The 15659-nt window shown below is 44.9% G+C and overlaps 1 protein-coding gene across 1 annotated transcript in view; it reads right to left on the reverse strand.

Moving 5' to 3' along the window:
• LOC126416840 (serine/threonine-protein phosphatase 6 regulatory ankyrin repeat subunit A) overlaps positions 1-15659 on the reverse strand; it is a 448195-nt gene that overhangs the window by 291362 nt on the left and 141174 nt on the right. The window contains exons 8-10 of the mRNA XM_050084723.1: positions 15088-15458; positions 9938-10184; positions 7815-8021 (exon numbers count right to left, since the gene is read on the reverse strand). Of these exons, the coding sequence (XP_049940680.1) occupies positions 7815-8021; positions 9938-10184; positions 15088-15458 (825 nt within the window). The remainder of the gene's footprint in view (positions 1-7814; positions 8022-9937; positions 10185-15087; positions 15459-15659) is intronic.

Consider the following 15659-nt stretch of genomic DNA (forward strand, 5'->3'; position numbering starts at 1 on the left):
CTTGTGGCGTGCACATGGTTTTTTTTTTTTTTAGATTAGGTTCATCCCCACAGGAAACAAACCGATGGCCTGAAAAAGTACCAGTTCATGACACTGATGTGGGTGTGTCAACTGTAAAAATTGTTAGTTCGCCTAAACAGGTCATTCCAAAGGATTTAAATATGCTAAATCTCATGTTATTAATTTGTCGAAGTGTCTGTAGCAAGATCCCCGAGGTACTCTCAGAAATAAACAGTTGCAATGCCAATATCGTACTAGGTACCGAAAGCTGGTTGAAACCAGACGTAAATAGCAGTGAAATTTTGAACTCGGAATGGGTGTTTAGGAAGGATAGGGCTGATGGTATGGAAGGTGGTGTGTTCATTGCAGTTAAAAGCTGTTTAACCGCAGTTGAGATCGATACTGGGTCGGACTGTGAAATAGTCTGGATAAAGCTGTCAATCAGATAAGGATTGACCATTGTATCAGGATGCTTTTATGGACCACCAGCATCTGCAACAAATGTCGCAAAACGTTTCAGGGAAAGTCTTGAGTACATAGGAAATAAATATCCAAATTATCCATTAGTTATAGGTGGAGACTTTAATTTGGCATCCATTGACTGGGAAAATTACACGTTTATCACAGGAGGCAGAAGCAAAGACTCGTGTGAAGTTATTCTAGGGGCATTCTCAACATACAACCTTGAGCAGTTGCTTAGAAAACCAACTCGAGATGGGAACATATTAGGTATCTTGGCGACAAACAGACCTGATCTTTTTGATAAAGTTAATCTAGAAGAAGGCATTAGCGACCATAATGTCGCTTTGGTTTCTGTGCCAATGGAAGCTGCAAAAAAAAAAAAAAAAAAAAAAAAAAAAAAAAAAAAAAAAAAAAAAAACACGGCGTAGAGTTTTGTTGATTGGGAAAGCAAATAAAAAGGTCATTAATGAATATCATCACAGTCAGCTCCAAGCATTCACCACGGGACACAAAGATATTGATCATCTTCGGACGAAATTTAAAGGTATTGTCCACCACATGTAAGAGAAGTATGTGTCTAGCAAAAAATATACGGGAGGGAAAGGATCCACCTTGGTACAACAAACATATTAGGAAGTTGCTGAGAAAGCAGAGAATTTTGCACAGTCATTTTATACGTAGTCACTGCCCCGCTGACAAACAGAAATTATGCGAAATGAAAGCAGCTGTCAAAAGGTCAATGAGAGAATCTTTTAATGAATTTTAAAGCTATATTTTATTTGCAGATTCTAAAAATAATCCCAAAAAATTTTGGTCGTACGTAAAATGTATGAACGCTACAAATAACTCAAATCTTCTCTTGCTGACAGTACGGGTAATGTAACGGATGATGATAAACAGAATGCTGAAATTCTAAACCTGACTTTCAAAAACTCGTTTACGGTAGAGGACGGTAGCATCATACCCCTTTCAATTGTCGAACAAACGCAAGAATGGCTGACATGGTGTTTAGTGCATCTTGGATTGTAAAACAGTTAAGATCCTTAGACGCCAGGAAGGCATCTGGCCCAGACAGTATTTGTTGACTATGCTAAAAATATAGCACCATTCTTATCCGTCATCTATTAGAGATCACTGGAACAGCGGAAAGTTCCACGGGACTGGAAGAAGGTCCAGGTCATTGCAATCTATAAAAATGGTAGAAAATCGGGTGCCCATAATTACTAGCCAATTTCACTGACTTGGATTCGTTGTAGAATCATGGAACATATTTTGTGTTCAGACATAATGACCTTTCTAGACTCTGTGCAGCTCATCAGCAGACACTAGCACGGTTATAGGAAACAGCGGTCATGCGAGACACAGCTGGCCCTCTCTGTGCATGATATACAACAGGCTCTAGATACCGGCTCCCAGGTTGATGCCATATTTCTCGACTTTTGAAAGGTGTTCGACTAAGTTCCGCACTGTCGCTAGCTCCAAAACGTGGGCGCTTAGGGTCTATCCGATGACATATGCGTTTGGATAGAGAGTTTTCTAACAGACAGGGAGCAGTATGTCGTCGTGAACGGGGTGACTTCAACAGAAACAAGCGTTACTTCAGGTGTTCCCCAGGGCAGCGTAATAGGTCCGCTGCTTTTTACGATTTACATAAATGATCTGGTTGATGGTATTGACAGCGGCATTAGACTGTTTCCCGGTGATGCTGTAGTCTACAGGAAAGTAGTATCACACAGAAGTTGTGAACAAATCAATGAGGATTTGCAAAAAATGAATGCGTGGTGTAGTGACTGGCAGTTATCTCTTAATATTAGTAAGTTTAATCTACTGCGTATAACAAGGCGGAAATCCCCATTAACATCCGTCAAGTATCTGGTTGTGACTATTCGAAATGATCTCAAATGGAAGTATCAGAGTACACAAGTAACGGGCAAGGCGAACTCTAGATTGCGGTTTATTGGTAGAATCCTGGAGCGATGCAGTCATTCAACAAAGGAAATTGCTTACAATACGTTAGTTCGTCCAGTCTTGTAGTATTGTTCGTCTGTATGGGACCCTTACCATCTGGGGTCTGATTCAGTAGATTAAGAAGGTCCAAAGAAGAGCGCCAAGATTCGTGACTGGTACATTTAGTCATCACGAGAGCGTTACAAATCTCATAGAACGTTTGAAGTTCAGATAGACGACGCGCTAAACGGAAGGGGGCTGCTCACTAAATTCCGAAATCCGATCTTCACCGAGGATGCAGAGCGTATATTATTACAACCAACATTCAAACAGCGCAATGATCACCATTCAAAGATAAGGGAAATTAGAGCTCGTACTGAGGCGTTCAGACAGTCGTTTCTGCCTCACGAGATAAGCGAGTGGAACAGAGGGGGAGGTGGGGGTGATATGACTTTGGCGCAAATTGTGCCCTCCGCCACACGCCGCTTGGTGACTAGCGGAGTATACATGTAGATGTACATGTGGCGTTTATTCTTCGCCACTCAAAAAAGGATAACGGCATGTTTGTCCTGTTTGGACGCATTTGGTAATATCAGTGCCATAGTTCAAGTTTCTGAATTTACCACACACACGTCGCGTAACGTAGCAAATTATTACGAGTTGTCACCTTGCATTGAAAACGTAGCTTGGCGTGGATGCAGGAGGAGAGGAGAAGTTGGTTCTCACGCTCGCACAGATGACGCTGGCTACTGGGCCGGGCGAGCTGTTTACTTGTCTAGTGCTGCGTGCAATACGTTACACATACTCTCTATGAGTCCGAAGAACTACTACTAAATATTAATCGATCTTCCTTATATATTGTATACCAAATTATATGGGTAGCACAACCACAATGCCAAAATTTCAAATCACTAACTTCACTACTTTCAGAGATATAAATTTTTAAATAGATCACATAATAACCGTGCCGGCATTGTGAAACAGAGTTAGCTACTGGAATGCATTCATCTATAATATTAATTGCAACTACAACCACGTGGATAGGTTCATATAATCTAATTTTATGGAATTTTATTTAGTTTCATTCGAAACATTTCTGACGTAATTACATTAGAAATGTTTACGTAGTACGTTGGAAAATTATTATTTTATCGTGTTTTGATTGTGTGAGCATTTTGAAGAGACAGAGAGTGAATGGAGGACATACATATAGTTAGAATGCGATATTTCATTAAAACTATGTAAATATAAGCGTGAGAAAGTAGTCGTGTAATAGGGGAATTTGTCACGTATGTCCGAAAGAACTTGATTTTGTAAAGGGCACCCAGAAGGGAGCTTGAGTATTAAATTTATTAGTTATTTATTTTGTTGAAAGGTATCGTATTTTGATTGCATTAAATTTTATATGGTTTCGGAATTACGAGATTTCTAGTCCAAATCCGATTGGCTGACATTAGAAAAAACTCTACTATAGAGATGTTCGAGATCTGATTGGCTGCTTTACATACTAGCTAATAGAAATTCAGCATTTCCCGCGCGTTTGAGTAGGGCTGTGTGCCTCAGATCTATGAGTCGAGAAGCCGTGTTCTGGTAAACACATGTGTTAAATCGCGCTGATCAAATTTGTACCAAAATGAAGAAATCTGCGCGGTTGATCGGATCTCGTGTAGTTGATGAAAAGCGACTACAGTGTTGGGTATTCTGAGAAAGTTTCAGCTTTGTGAGTGATTTATTTTAGGAGATTTCGCGTGTGAACCTTTCAAGTCGTACATAAACTCCGGGCGACGTGTTCCGTGCAAATTACGAGACATTATGGTGATCACTTCTATATAACAAGACTACTGAACGACAGACTGTGTTAACTCGCAAGTAGTCGTGGATCAGTGACTGTTTAGGACGTTTGAAATATCGGATCGGACTGAATATCTTCTGCCTGCTTTTGGGTGTGAACTTGTAACGGAGACGTCAATAACATTGCATAATATAGTCAGGGTATCGAATATGGACTTGATAGCCATTTTCTGTGTTTTAAAGACAATAAACCAGCTTACAGGAAATTTTAGATATTTGTCAAACGCGTCATTCAAGAATCCCGAACGCCCGATAGTTTAACTAACTTTCAGATGCTGCCCTAGGACTGGGGTTACGTGGCCTTTGCGTGTTAGGTATTCAGCTGACTTTTCATCAACGCTGCTTTTCTCCTCTAAACCAGTATCTACAATCGCAGAGTGAAGGGGCAGACAACCCGAAGACTATCCAGGAAGGTGGGCAGATTGTCCAAAGGATACTGAGGGAGCAACCCGCCCAACTGCAGTCGGAAAGACGCGAATGCCACTCTAATCCGTTTCCTACAGGTTTGTGCCCACACAGCGTGAACGTTAACAAAACCGACAAACTGCAGGGACGGATTCCTGACTGTAAACTGAAGAAAAAAGGGTCCTATGAACATGTGTCCGAAAATGAATCGTTGCCACGGTAGATGGCGCTGACGAACGAAAGTTCGTCTGACCACTTGCCGTGGGTTTCTTGTGTGTTGCAGGCTGTGTGACGCAGGGTACCGTAAGCAGCAGAATGGTCTGGTGTTCACGTCGGGAACAATCCGAGACGGCGTCTGTGTACGGCCAAGCAGACGGAAACGGTCGAGACGCTACACGGCTATACCTAAACAAGTACTCTCAAGGACAACAACCACGTCACCCCCATTTCAAGCCCTTTTTGGGCGTTTGTGTGGTCATGGGTGCTTCCAGACAGACGAACGTACACCTGATTTAGAGAATAAGGTTGTATAGGATATTGAGACGAACCCTGGTACAAATTCCAGGCAAGTGGCTCACCAACATCGTGTAGTCTACGTGCACGCCATTCTTCTTAGTCCCAGTCCTTAAAGCTAGCGCCGAATTTTGTTATTCTTCTCCAAGATACAGTTAAACAATAGTGGCGACACTCCATCTCCTTGATGAGCTCGTGTTGTGAATAGGAAGGCTCAGAAATAACCGTAAGTTTTAATTTTGGGCTTAGTGTTACAGGATGTTACTTTTATAACGTCAAATAACTTTTCATCGACTTCCGTTTCAGCCATTAGTTACATAGCAAATAATTATTACTGTTCATTCGATTTGGGCCTCCTATGGCTTTCGTGTGTAACTTCACGTTTTCCAATAATTTTCCATTCGATCACAGTGATGTTGTTTCCGAACGTCAGATCACTTTTGTTCCAGTTTCCTTTTTTGGTTTTCTCTAGAGATGAGACAGTAAAACTTTCTTTCGGAACGCATCTATATTCAGAATTTCATACTCTACAACCTTTATCACATTCAGATTGCTTCTAATATCGTGGAGAATGTGGCACCAGGGAAAATCGTTTGCAGATGATTAGTTCAAAAATTCTTTTGCATACCCTGTTTTCATCAACCAGAACTAGATGGCCATTTTCTCAACATTACGTTTAGTTGTTCAATTTTCTGTTGTAGGTCTTCATTATTCCCGTTTCCATCGTCGTGTTTCATTGCACCCAGTATTTTTCTTAGAATTTTCATCTCTTTCTTTTTCCAGATTTCTTTTTCTCCTGTGTTAGTCAAACCCAGGCTTTCGGCTGCATATAAACAGGTTGGATTTCTGTATTACCGTAACATTGTTTTTGCGTGAGAGAAGAGAGGGCTCTATTGTAAGCATACTCAGTGAATTGAAAGGACATTGCCATATTCAGTGAATTGAAAGGACATTGCCATTTTCCTAGCTCTGAGTTCATTAGCCTCGCTGTCAGGGCGGATCTACTGTGTTACTTTACCTGTACATTTAATTTATTGACTATTTTAATTTATCAGTAACTTGTGTTCATGAAGTATGGTTCAAATGGCTCTGAGCACTATGGGACTCAACATGTGAGGTCATCAGTCTCCTACAACTTAAAAAACTACTTAAATCTAACTAACCTAAGGACATCACACACATCCATGCCCGAGGCAGGATTCGAACCTGCGACCGTAGCGGTCACGCGGTTCCAAACTGAAGCGCCTAGAACCGCAGGGCCACACAGGCCGACCATGAAGTTTGGTGTTATCTTTTATATTTGTCATGTATTCTGTTTTTCGTAACATATTTGAATAGCTGTTTTTTCAGCATTTACTTTTAAAGTGCAGATTTTCTTGTTGCCGTTGCTATGCCTCCGGACGTTATTCCAAGATCGTCAAAATAGGTGAACCCTAAATTCTAAGATTTTTTATTTTTACGTCCCGTTTCCATCTGGCCAGTTACGGGTTGTCTGTCGTAACACAGAGAAGGGAATCGTGCTGATGACTGAATCTCTTGATATTCGGTTGTGATCGTTGGGATCGCCGTAAACTGGTAACACTGATTATTATGTGTAGTTGTTGGCATCATCTATGTGTTTCCCTATGAAAACCCTGAATTAATGCACATTGCCCATTCTCTGGAATTTCGTGATACCGTTATTCTTAGTACCATTATGTGCTGCTTATACACCAAGCATATTGAATTGTTGACTTACTAAACTTGTCTGGTTAGACGTAAGATGTAAGACCCTAATGTTTTCAGGTGAAAAGGAATTAAATAAGTGAATAAATAGAGCGTCCGTTGCCGTATTCCAGGTAGCTATGAGGCCCAGGTAATTGGTGGTGATTAGGCGAGTGGACGGGGATCTGACTTGGCACCCCAACCGCCGGTGGGGGGGGGTTGCCTCTTTGGATCAATTGAATCTACCGATACCGCCCGTAGACTTTCGTCCCGTAACACGTTCGGTAGGTGGTTGCCTCTTTGGAAAAAATGAAACTACCGAAACCGCACTTACGCTTCGACGCATAACACGTATTACGTTATATGTACTCAGACACTAAGGTAACAGACACGGATAATATTTCTTGTTGGTCTGTATTAGAGTTTTTAATGTCGGTTGTGACGGACTAGCCTGTGGCGTAGTCCAAGGAATAGGTTAGTTTAGAATCCGTCTGTTTCTGAGTTGGTGAAGCCGCCGAATGTGGATACGAAACCTGACAGTTGGTGACAAACCGCCGGTGGACGGTTGCCTCTTTAGATCAATTGAATCTACCGATACCGCTAGTAGATTTGCGTCCCGTAACACGTTCGGTAGGTGGTTGCCTCTTTGAACCTACCGAAACAGCACGTAAACTTCGTCCCATAACACGTATGACGTTATATGTACTCAGACACTGAGGGAAAAGACAAGGATAATATTTCTTATTGGTCTGTATTAGAGATTTTAATGTCGGTTGTGATGGACTAGCCTGTAGCGTAGTCCAAGGAACAGGTTAGGTAGGAATCCGTATGCTTGTGAGTTGGTGAAGCTGCCGAATGTTGATAAGAAACCTGACAGTTGGTGACGTACTGATGTGCAGTGTAGCTCGAGGCCTAGGTCAGTCGGCGCTCACCTTGTTCTCGTCGGTGCAGGAGGCGCCGGCGCGCACCAGCGCCCGCACGACGTCGGCGTGCCCTCCCTCGGCCGCCAGCTGCAGCGGCGTCGCCTCGGTGATGCGGTTGCGCGCCGAGATGACGCCCGACCGGTCGAACTTCATCAGCTCCTCGATGACGCGGATGGAGCCCTGCATCGCCGCGATGTGCGCGCACGTGTTGCCGTCCTGTCAACACCAGCCGTCACACGGCCGTTACCCACACTGCCGACACTAGTAAAGTAATTCACAGTTTATTCAGTTGCACCAGAAGAAAAGTGCAGTCCTTTTTCTAACATCCACACATATACTAAAATTCTAAGGCTGTCGTGGCATTAGGGACATTGTGGAACGCGTTGCTCTTCGCAGTCCCTTCACACCTCTCGCCCCTCAAAGGCGGAGCAGGTATCTGCTCCAACACCGGAACAAAAATAAAAATACCTTTTTTGTGATGACCGCTTTTAGAAACCAACATAGACTCACACCAAAAATTTATAAACTATGGTCTGAAAAGCTTGTCTTTAACAACTGACAAGGTTGTCATAGGGCCGTTGCCATTCACAATATACACTACTGGCCATTAAAATTGCTACACCTCGAAGATGACGTGCTACAGACGCGAAATTTAACTCACAGGAAGAATATGCTGTGATATGCAAATGATTAGCTTTTCAGAGCATTCACACAAGGTTGGCGCCGGTGGCGACACCTACAACGTGCTGACATGAGGAAAGTTTCCAACCGATTTCTCATACACAAACAGCAGTTGACCGGCGTTGCCTGGTGAAACGTTGTTGTGATGCCTCGTGTAAAGAGGAAAAATGCGTACCGTCACGTTTCCGACTTTGATAAAGGTCGGATTGTAGCCTATCGCGATTGCGGTTTATCGTATCGCGACATTGCTGCTCGCGTTGGTCAAGATCCAATGACTGTTAGCAGAATATGGAATCGGTGGATTCGGGAGGATAATACGGAACGCCATGCTGGACCCCAGCGGCCTTGTATCACTAGCATTCGAGATGACAGGCATCTTATCCGCATGGCTGTAACGGATCGTGTGGCCACATCTCCATCCCTGAGTCAACAGATGGGGACGTTTGTAAGACGACAACCATCTGCACGAACAGTTGGACGACGTATGCAGAAGCAGGGACTATCAGCTCGGAGACCATGACTGCGGTTACTCTTGACGCTGCATCACAGACAGGAGCGCCTGCGATGGTGTACTCAACGACGAACTTGAGTGCACGAATAGCAAAACGTCATTTTTTTGGATGAATTCAGTTTCTGTTTACAGCATCACGATGGTCGCAAGCGTGTTTGGCGACATCGCAGTGAACGCACATTGGAAGCATGCATTCGTCATCGCCATACTGGCGTATTACCCAGCGTGATGGTATGGGGTGCCATTCGCTACACGTCTCGGTCACCTCTTGTTCGCATTGACGGTGCTTTGAACACTGGACGTTACATTTCAGATGTGTTACGACCCGTGGCTCTACCCTTCATTCGATCCCTGCGAAACCCTACGTTTCAGTAGGATAATGCACGACCGCATGTTGCAGGGCCTTTCTGGATACAGAAAATGTTCGACCTCTGCCCTGGCCAGCACATTCTCCACATCTCTCACCAATTTTAAAACGTCTGGTCAATGGTGGTCGAGCAACTGGCTTGTCACAATACGCCAGTCAGTACTTTTGATGAACTGTGGTATCGTGTTGAAGCTGCATGGGCAGCTGTACCTGTACACGCCATCCATACTCTGTTTGACTCAATGTCCAGACGTATCAAGGCCGTTATTACGGCCAGAGGTGGTTGTTCTGGGTACTGATTTCTCAGGATCTGTGTACCCAAATTGCGTGGAAATGTAATCACATGTCAGTTCTAGTATAATATATTTGTCCATTGAAAACCCGTTTATCATCTGCATTTGTTCTTGGTGTAGCAATTTTAATGGCCAGTAGTGTATGTTCTCGCCTGTTGTTTATGCTTAGCATTTGGACTCTAGTGCACAGAATCGAGCGGAAACGTCAAGACGCTGACTAACGTCCAGGTGTACAGTTGGACAGCTGGAGAGATTGGGGAGGCGCTGTGGCTGAGCTCACCTTGGTGCAGGCCATGACGAGGCTGGGGTGGCGCTGGAGGAAAAGCTGCGCCACCTCGGAGAAGTTGTTCTGGGCGGCGGCGTGGATGGGCTTCTGGCCCATGTCGTCGGTGGCGTCGATGTCGGCCCCCAGCTCGAGCAGCAGCCGGCACACCTCCAGCTGGCCCGTGCCCGCCGCCAGGTGCAGTGGCGTCTGCTTCTTCAGCGTCAGCACGTCGATCGTCGCGTTGTGGTCCTGCACCAGGAACCTGCCGCGCGCACGCCATATTAGCACCTCGTCAGCGCTCTTGCACCGGCCCTCACTCACCTGGGCCCTAGCAGCCTCAGTAGACTGTCCGTTATGCTCAGCAGCAGAGGGGAAAAATACGAACTCAGCCATGTAGCTCAGAACCGTGTGGGCCTCTGGTCATAATGTAATGGTGCATAGCAGGTACATGAAAAAAATGTACAAAGCGAGATGTTCAACAAACTCCATTGGCAGACGTCACAAGGCAGTTTGAGAGAGAACTTTTTAGCATGAGTCGGGCAACATATTACTCCCTCCCCCCCACCCCCAAGGTACATCACGCCTAATGACCGTGACGAGAAAATTCGAGAAATTAGAGCCAATACAGAGGCTTACCGACAATCATTCTTCCCACACGCTATTCAAAGATGTAGATGGTGTTCGTATGTGTCTCTCTGAGTATGAGGGTTCGTGTACAAATTTTTCACCTGGCATGCAAGCTAGATGACATAGTGATCTCGCCAGCCAATACTGTCTTCTCTCGACTGAATGCCAGTTAATGAGAGGGGGTTGCCCCGAAAGTAATGCACATTTTCTCGGCGGAAAACAATGCTACGAATGCGAAACGTTACGTATGTATTATTTGAAGTGTCGTGAGTGAGGGCGCCCAGTTTCCGTCACTTCCGACAGATAGCGTTGATGCAGGACAGTTCCAAAATGGCTTCTATAGGCGATGTACATTACAAGCAACTTGCCGTCATTGAATTTCTCACTGCAGCGAAAAAAACTGTGGGGAATATTCACAAACGCTTGTGCGAAGTCAATGGAGTATCTGCTCTCGACGGAAGTTCAGTTACTAGCTGGACACGGAGCGTGACGTCACCAGAAGGCGGTTCGGCGGAGCTCCACGATTTGCAGCGGCCGAGGGGCCACCCGCGGCTGTCACACCTGACATGCAACGAGGTGATGTCATTCGCCAGGACAGACGCATTACGATTTTGCAGTTGGTGCTGCATCTATCAATCAGCAAAGGAAGTGTGGATGCAATTATCCGCACTCACGGATATTCAAAAGTGTGTGCAAGATACGTCCCGCGGTGTATAGCGGTGAATTACAAATCGCACAGAAAAAACATTTGTCTTGATTTGTTGCAACGTTTTAAAGCCGAGGGGTAGGCCTTCATGTCTTGGTTTGTGAAAGGTGATGGAACCTGAGCTCGAAACAAAACAACAGTCGATTGAATCGCTCTATTGCCACTCCCCACAGAAAAAAAAAAGTTTCGAAGCGTCTGCTTCCGTCGGTAAGGTCATGAACACCGTGTCCTGGGACTGCGAAGGTGTGATTTTCACTGGTGTGATGCCAAGAGGCGGTGGCATTAGTTCAGGAGCATGTGTCAACCGATTAACAAAACTGAAGACGCGCTTCCGGCGAATTCGGCGCTACAGCAACACAGGAGATATTTTGCTGCAACACGATAACACTCGGCCCCACACAAGTCAGAGGACTGCTGAAAAAATCGCAAAACAGGATTGCACAGTGTTACCCCATTCCACCCTACAGCCCTGACCTAGCCCCCTCGGACTTCCACTTGTTTGGGCCATTAAGGAGGGTAGGATGTCAAAAATGGAAAAAACAGTAGATTTTTCAAAACATGACCATTTTGTAGCGCAGGCCTTCCTGAATAGTTTGATGTATAAAACATATATGAGAGATTATAAGGCACGTTATTTGGTCTGTAGTGTACCAAGATGCAGCGCCACACCACTTCGCATAGCATTCTTCTGTCATAATTAAGCGAATTTCGCTCTGTAGAATGCGAATGTTTATATTTGCACCAGAGATTGTAATACGTGAAACAAAGGACTATACTGAGGAACCTTGCAAATGAAAACTTATTGAAGAAACGTCTTCATGGCGGTGCCCAAAACCCAAATGAAAGTTTTAACCAAAGAGTATGGGAAAGATTGCCAAAAACCATTTTTGTGGGAAGAAATGTACTTGCTATTGGTGTTTACGGCGCAGTTTCATATTTTAATAATGGTGAGGAAAGCAGGAAATATGTTTTAGAGAAAATGGGAATCAAGACCGGAGTGAACTGCATCAAAGCTTCGTATGCCATAGAGAGAGAGCGTGTAGTGTCAGCAGGTAAAGCATTTTTGAAGGTGATAAAATCAAGAAGAGTGCACCACAGCAATGTGAAAAGGGAGAAAATTGATTTACAAAATGAAAAAGAAGCTGCTTATGGTGCTGGACAGTTCTAAAAGAATCCCAAATACAAGCAGAAACTTTAACGGCCATTTTCCGCAAAACACAAATTTCTGTACTTAGGTGCATGTAACATCCAAAATAAATATCCTATTAGTTTCAAAATTGGTGTGATTACTAATCACAAACTCCTTAAAGCAAAACTCTATAATTTTTCAAATCTGTTAGAAACTGTGGTAAAAATTGAGATAACTATAAAATTTGAGTTTTTTCTAAATATGAAGTCTAAAATGTAGCAGCTGATTCATTTTTTATAAATTAAATAAATTCTAGAGTTTCATGCACCTGTAATGGTTTGTATGCTGTGCAAAAGTCATCGAAGGATCTCTCTTACTTATGAAGAAAAGTGTACGTATAGCAACAGATGCGGCCAATGGTAAACGAAAAATGATGAAATTTCACATGTAAAGAAGTTTATTTTGTTTTGTTTCTGACGTTCCACTGCTATGAGTGTGAATCCTGAATCTTTCCTAGTCATGCTGATAAAGTTTTATGAATTTGTTAGATGTGAGGTCCGCCAGTTATGCAAAACACCGTTTTTATCAGTACCCAAACATGTTCCGGCACCACTGTGCCATCAGTGGGTTTTCGTTTTTATTTATTCTGTAATGCGAACATTTCTGTTCATGATTATAAAATTATGTGCATTTTTAGTTCAACAACAGATCGTTTCTTTTTGTAAATACCTTTACATTTGGTGTGCACGAATTTTCTGGATCACTTGTGTGTTAATTACTACAGGTAGCTTGTCACCGTTTGGTTGCAGATGACAAGCTACCTGCAGTAATTAACACACAAGTTATCGAGAAAACACGTGCACACCAAATATAAAGGTATTTACAAAAAGAAACGATCTGTTGTTTGAACTAAAAATGCAAATAATTTTGTAATCACTTAACAAAAATGTTCGCATTGCAGAATAAATAAAAACGAAAACCCACTGATGATGGCACAGTGGTGCCGAAACATGTTTGGGTACTGAGATGGTTCAAATGGGTCAAATGGCTCTGAGCACTATGGGACGCAACTGCTGAGGTCATTAGTCCCCTAGAACTTCGAGCTAGTTAAACCTAACTAACCTAAGGACATCACAAACATCCATGCCCGAGGCAGGATTCGAACCTGCGACCGTAGCGGTCTTGCGGTTCCAGATTGCAGCGCCTTCAACCGCACGGCCACTTCGGCCGGCTGGTACTGAGATAAACGGTGTTTTGCACAACTGGCGGACCTCACATCCAATAATTTTAACTTCAAACAAGGCCAATACAAGGCGCTGCAAATCAAAGTGATGGATATTTTATGAATTTATTCGTAAAAGTATAGACAGTGGAGATTAAATTGTCCTGTGGTGCCTCTGCTGCTCCGCGTCGGCCCTTTTGACGTCCTACCCCCCCCTTAAAGGAAGCCATTCGTGGAAGACATTTTGAGGACTAAGAGCAGGTGATTCTGTTGTGTTGGCAGAAGAGCCAACACCATGTTACTAGAGGAGGCCGAGATGCTCGCGTTTTAGCTGACGCAGGCTGTCGTGGGGAGGGAAAGACTATACTGACGTGAGGTCTGGAACATGACAAGGAATTAGAATTCAGAAAGCGGACGTAATTAGTTTGATACTTAACTTTAATCCATTAATGATGAACGTCGCTCTTGACGGTACATGATTCACAATATTATCTGTTCAGAATACATTCTTGAAGAATATGGTGCCTTGCTAGGTCGTAGCAAATGACGTAGCTGAAGGCTATGCTAAACTGTCATCTCTGCAAATGAGAGCGTTTGTAGACAGTGAACCATCGCTAGCAAATTCGGCTGTACAACTGGGGCGAGTGCTAGGAAGTCAATCTAGACCTGCCGTGTGGCGGCGCTCGGTCTGCAATGACTGATAGTGGCGACACGCCGGTCCGGCGTATACTAACGGACCGCTGCCGATTTAAAGGCTACCACCTAGCAAGTGTGGTGTCTGGCGGTGACACCACAGATTCACACAGTTAAACACTGTCTCCGCGATCAGGACAAGTGTAGGCAGCGACGGGGCATACACGCCCTCGTTTCGCGGTCGAGGAAGGCCATAGAACGGGATGGAGATTATGTGGAAACATAGGGTGTGTAGATAAAACACGATTTTTGTGCATAATTCTCGTTATGTTCAAAAAATAATTCTCGGAAAAAAACGGTGCATTACTTTCTGGGCAACCCTAGTTGAAATGTTCAAATGTGTGTGAAATCTTATGGGACTTAACTTCAAAATTGGCTCTGAGCACTATGGGACTTAACTACTGTCATCAGTCCCCTAGAACTTAGAACTACTTAAACCTAACTAACCTAAGGACATCACACACATCCATGCCCGAGGCAGGATTCGAACCTGCGACCGTAGCGGTCACGCGGTTCCAAACTGACGCGCTTAGAACCGCATGGCCATACCGGCCGGCATGGGACTTAACTGCTAAGGTCATCAGTCCCTAAGCTTACAAACTACTGAACCTAAATTATGCTAAGGACAAACACACACACCCATGCCCGAGGGACGACTCGAACTTCCGCCGGGACCAGCCGCACAGTCCATGACTGCAGCGACCGAGACCGCTCGGCTAATCCCGCGCGGCCGGCAACCCTAGTAGTAGTAGTAGTAGTAGAAGTGTGAACGTGACGAGAGTGCTGACCTGCAGAGGTGCGCGTATCCGTTCATGGCGGCGAGGTGAAGGGCGGTGCGGCCGACGCGCGACTTGCTGTTGATGAAGGCCTTGTGCGTGAGCAGCGCGTCGCACACCTCCAGGTAGCCGCGGTCGGCCGCCAGGTGCAGCGCCGACCGGCCCTCGTTGTCGAAGACGTCGACGCGCGCGTGGTTGGCCAGCAGCGTCGAGATGAGCCGCATGTGGCCGTGGTGGCAGGCGATGAGCAGCGGCGTCCAGCCCACCGCGTTCTGCCGGTTCAGCGCCTTCTGCACGTCCGTCTGCGTCATGCGCGACAGCATCTCCGTCAGCACGTCGTTGTTGCCCGCCAGGGCGCAGCAGTGGAACGGCGTCTCCTGGGCCTGTGGACACGCCCGCCACCGGGTCAGCGCGCTCCACCTCCCCCCCCCCCCATCCAGTTCCAAGACCCCTCTCAATATGCGTGGCGTAACATGTACATTCGTGTCTGCAGTAGAGATGGGCAAACTTGTTCTACATCTACATCTACATCCATACTCCGCAAGCCACCTGACGGTGTGTGGCGGAGGGTACCTTGAGTACCT

Source organism: Schistocerca serialis, chromosome 8, assembly GCF_023864345.2.
Source record: "Schistocerca serialis cubense isolate TAMUIC-IGC-003099 chromosome 8, iqSchSeri2.2, whole genome shotgun sequence".
Taxonomy (NCBI): Eukaryota; Metazoa; Arthropoda; class Insecta; order Orthoptera; family Acrididae; genus Schistocerca; species Schistocerca serialis.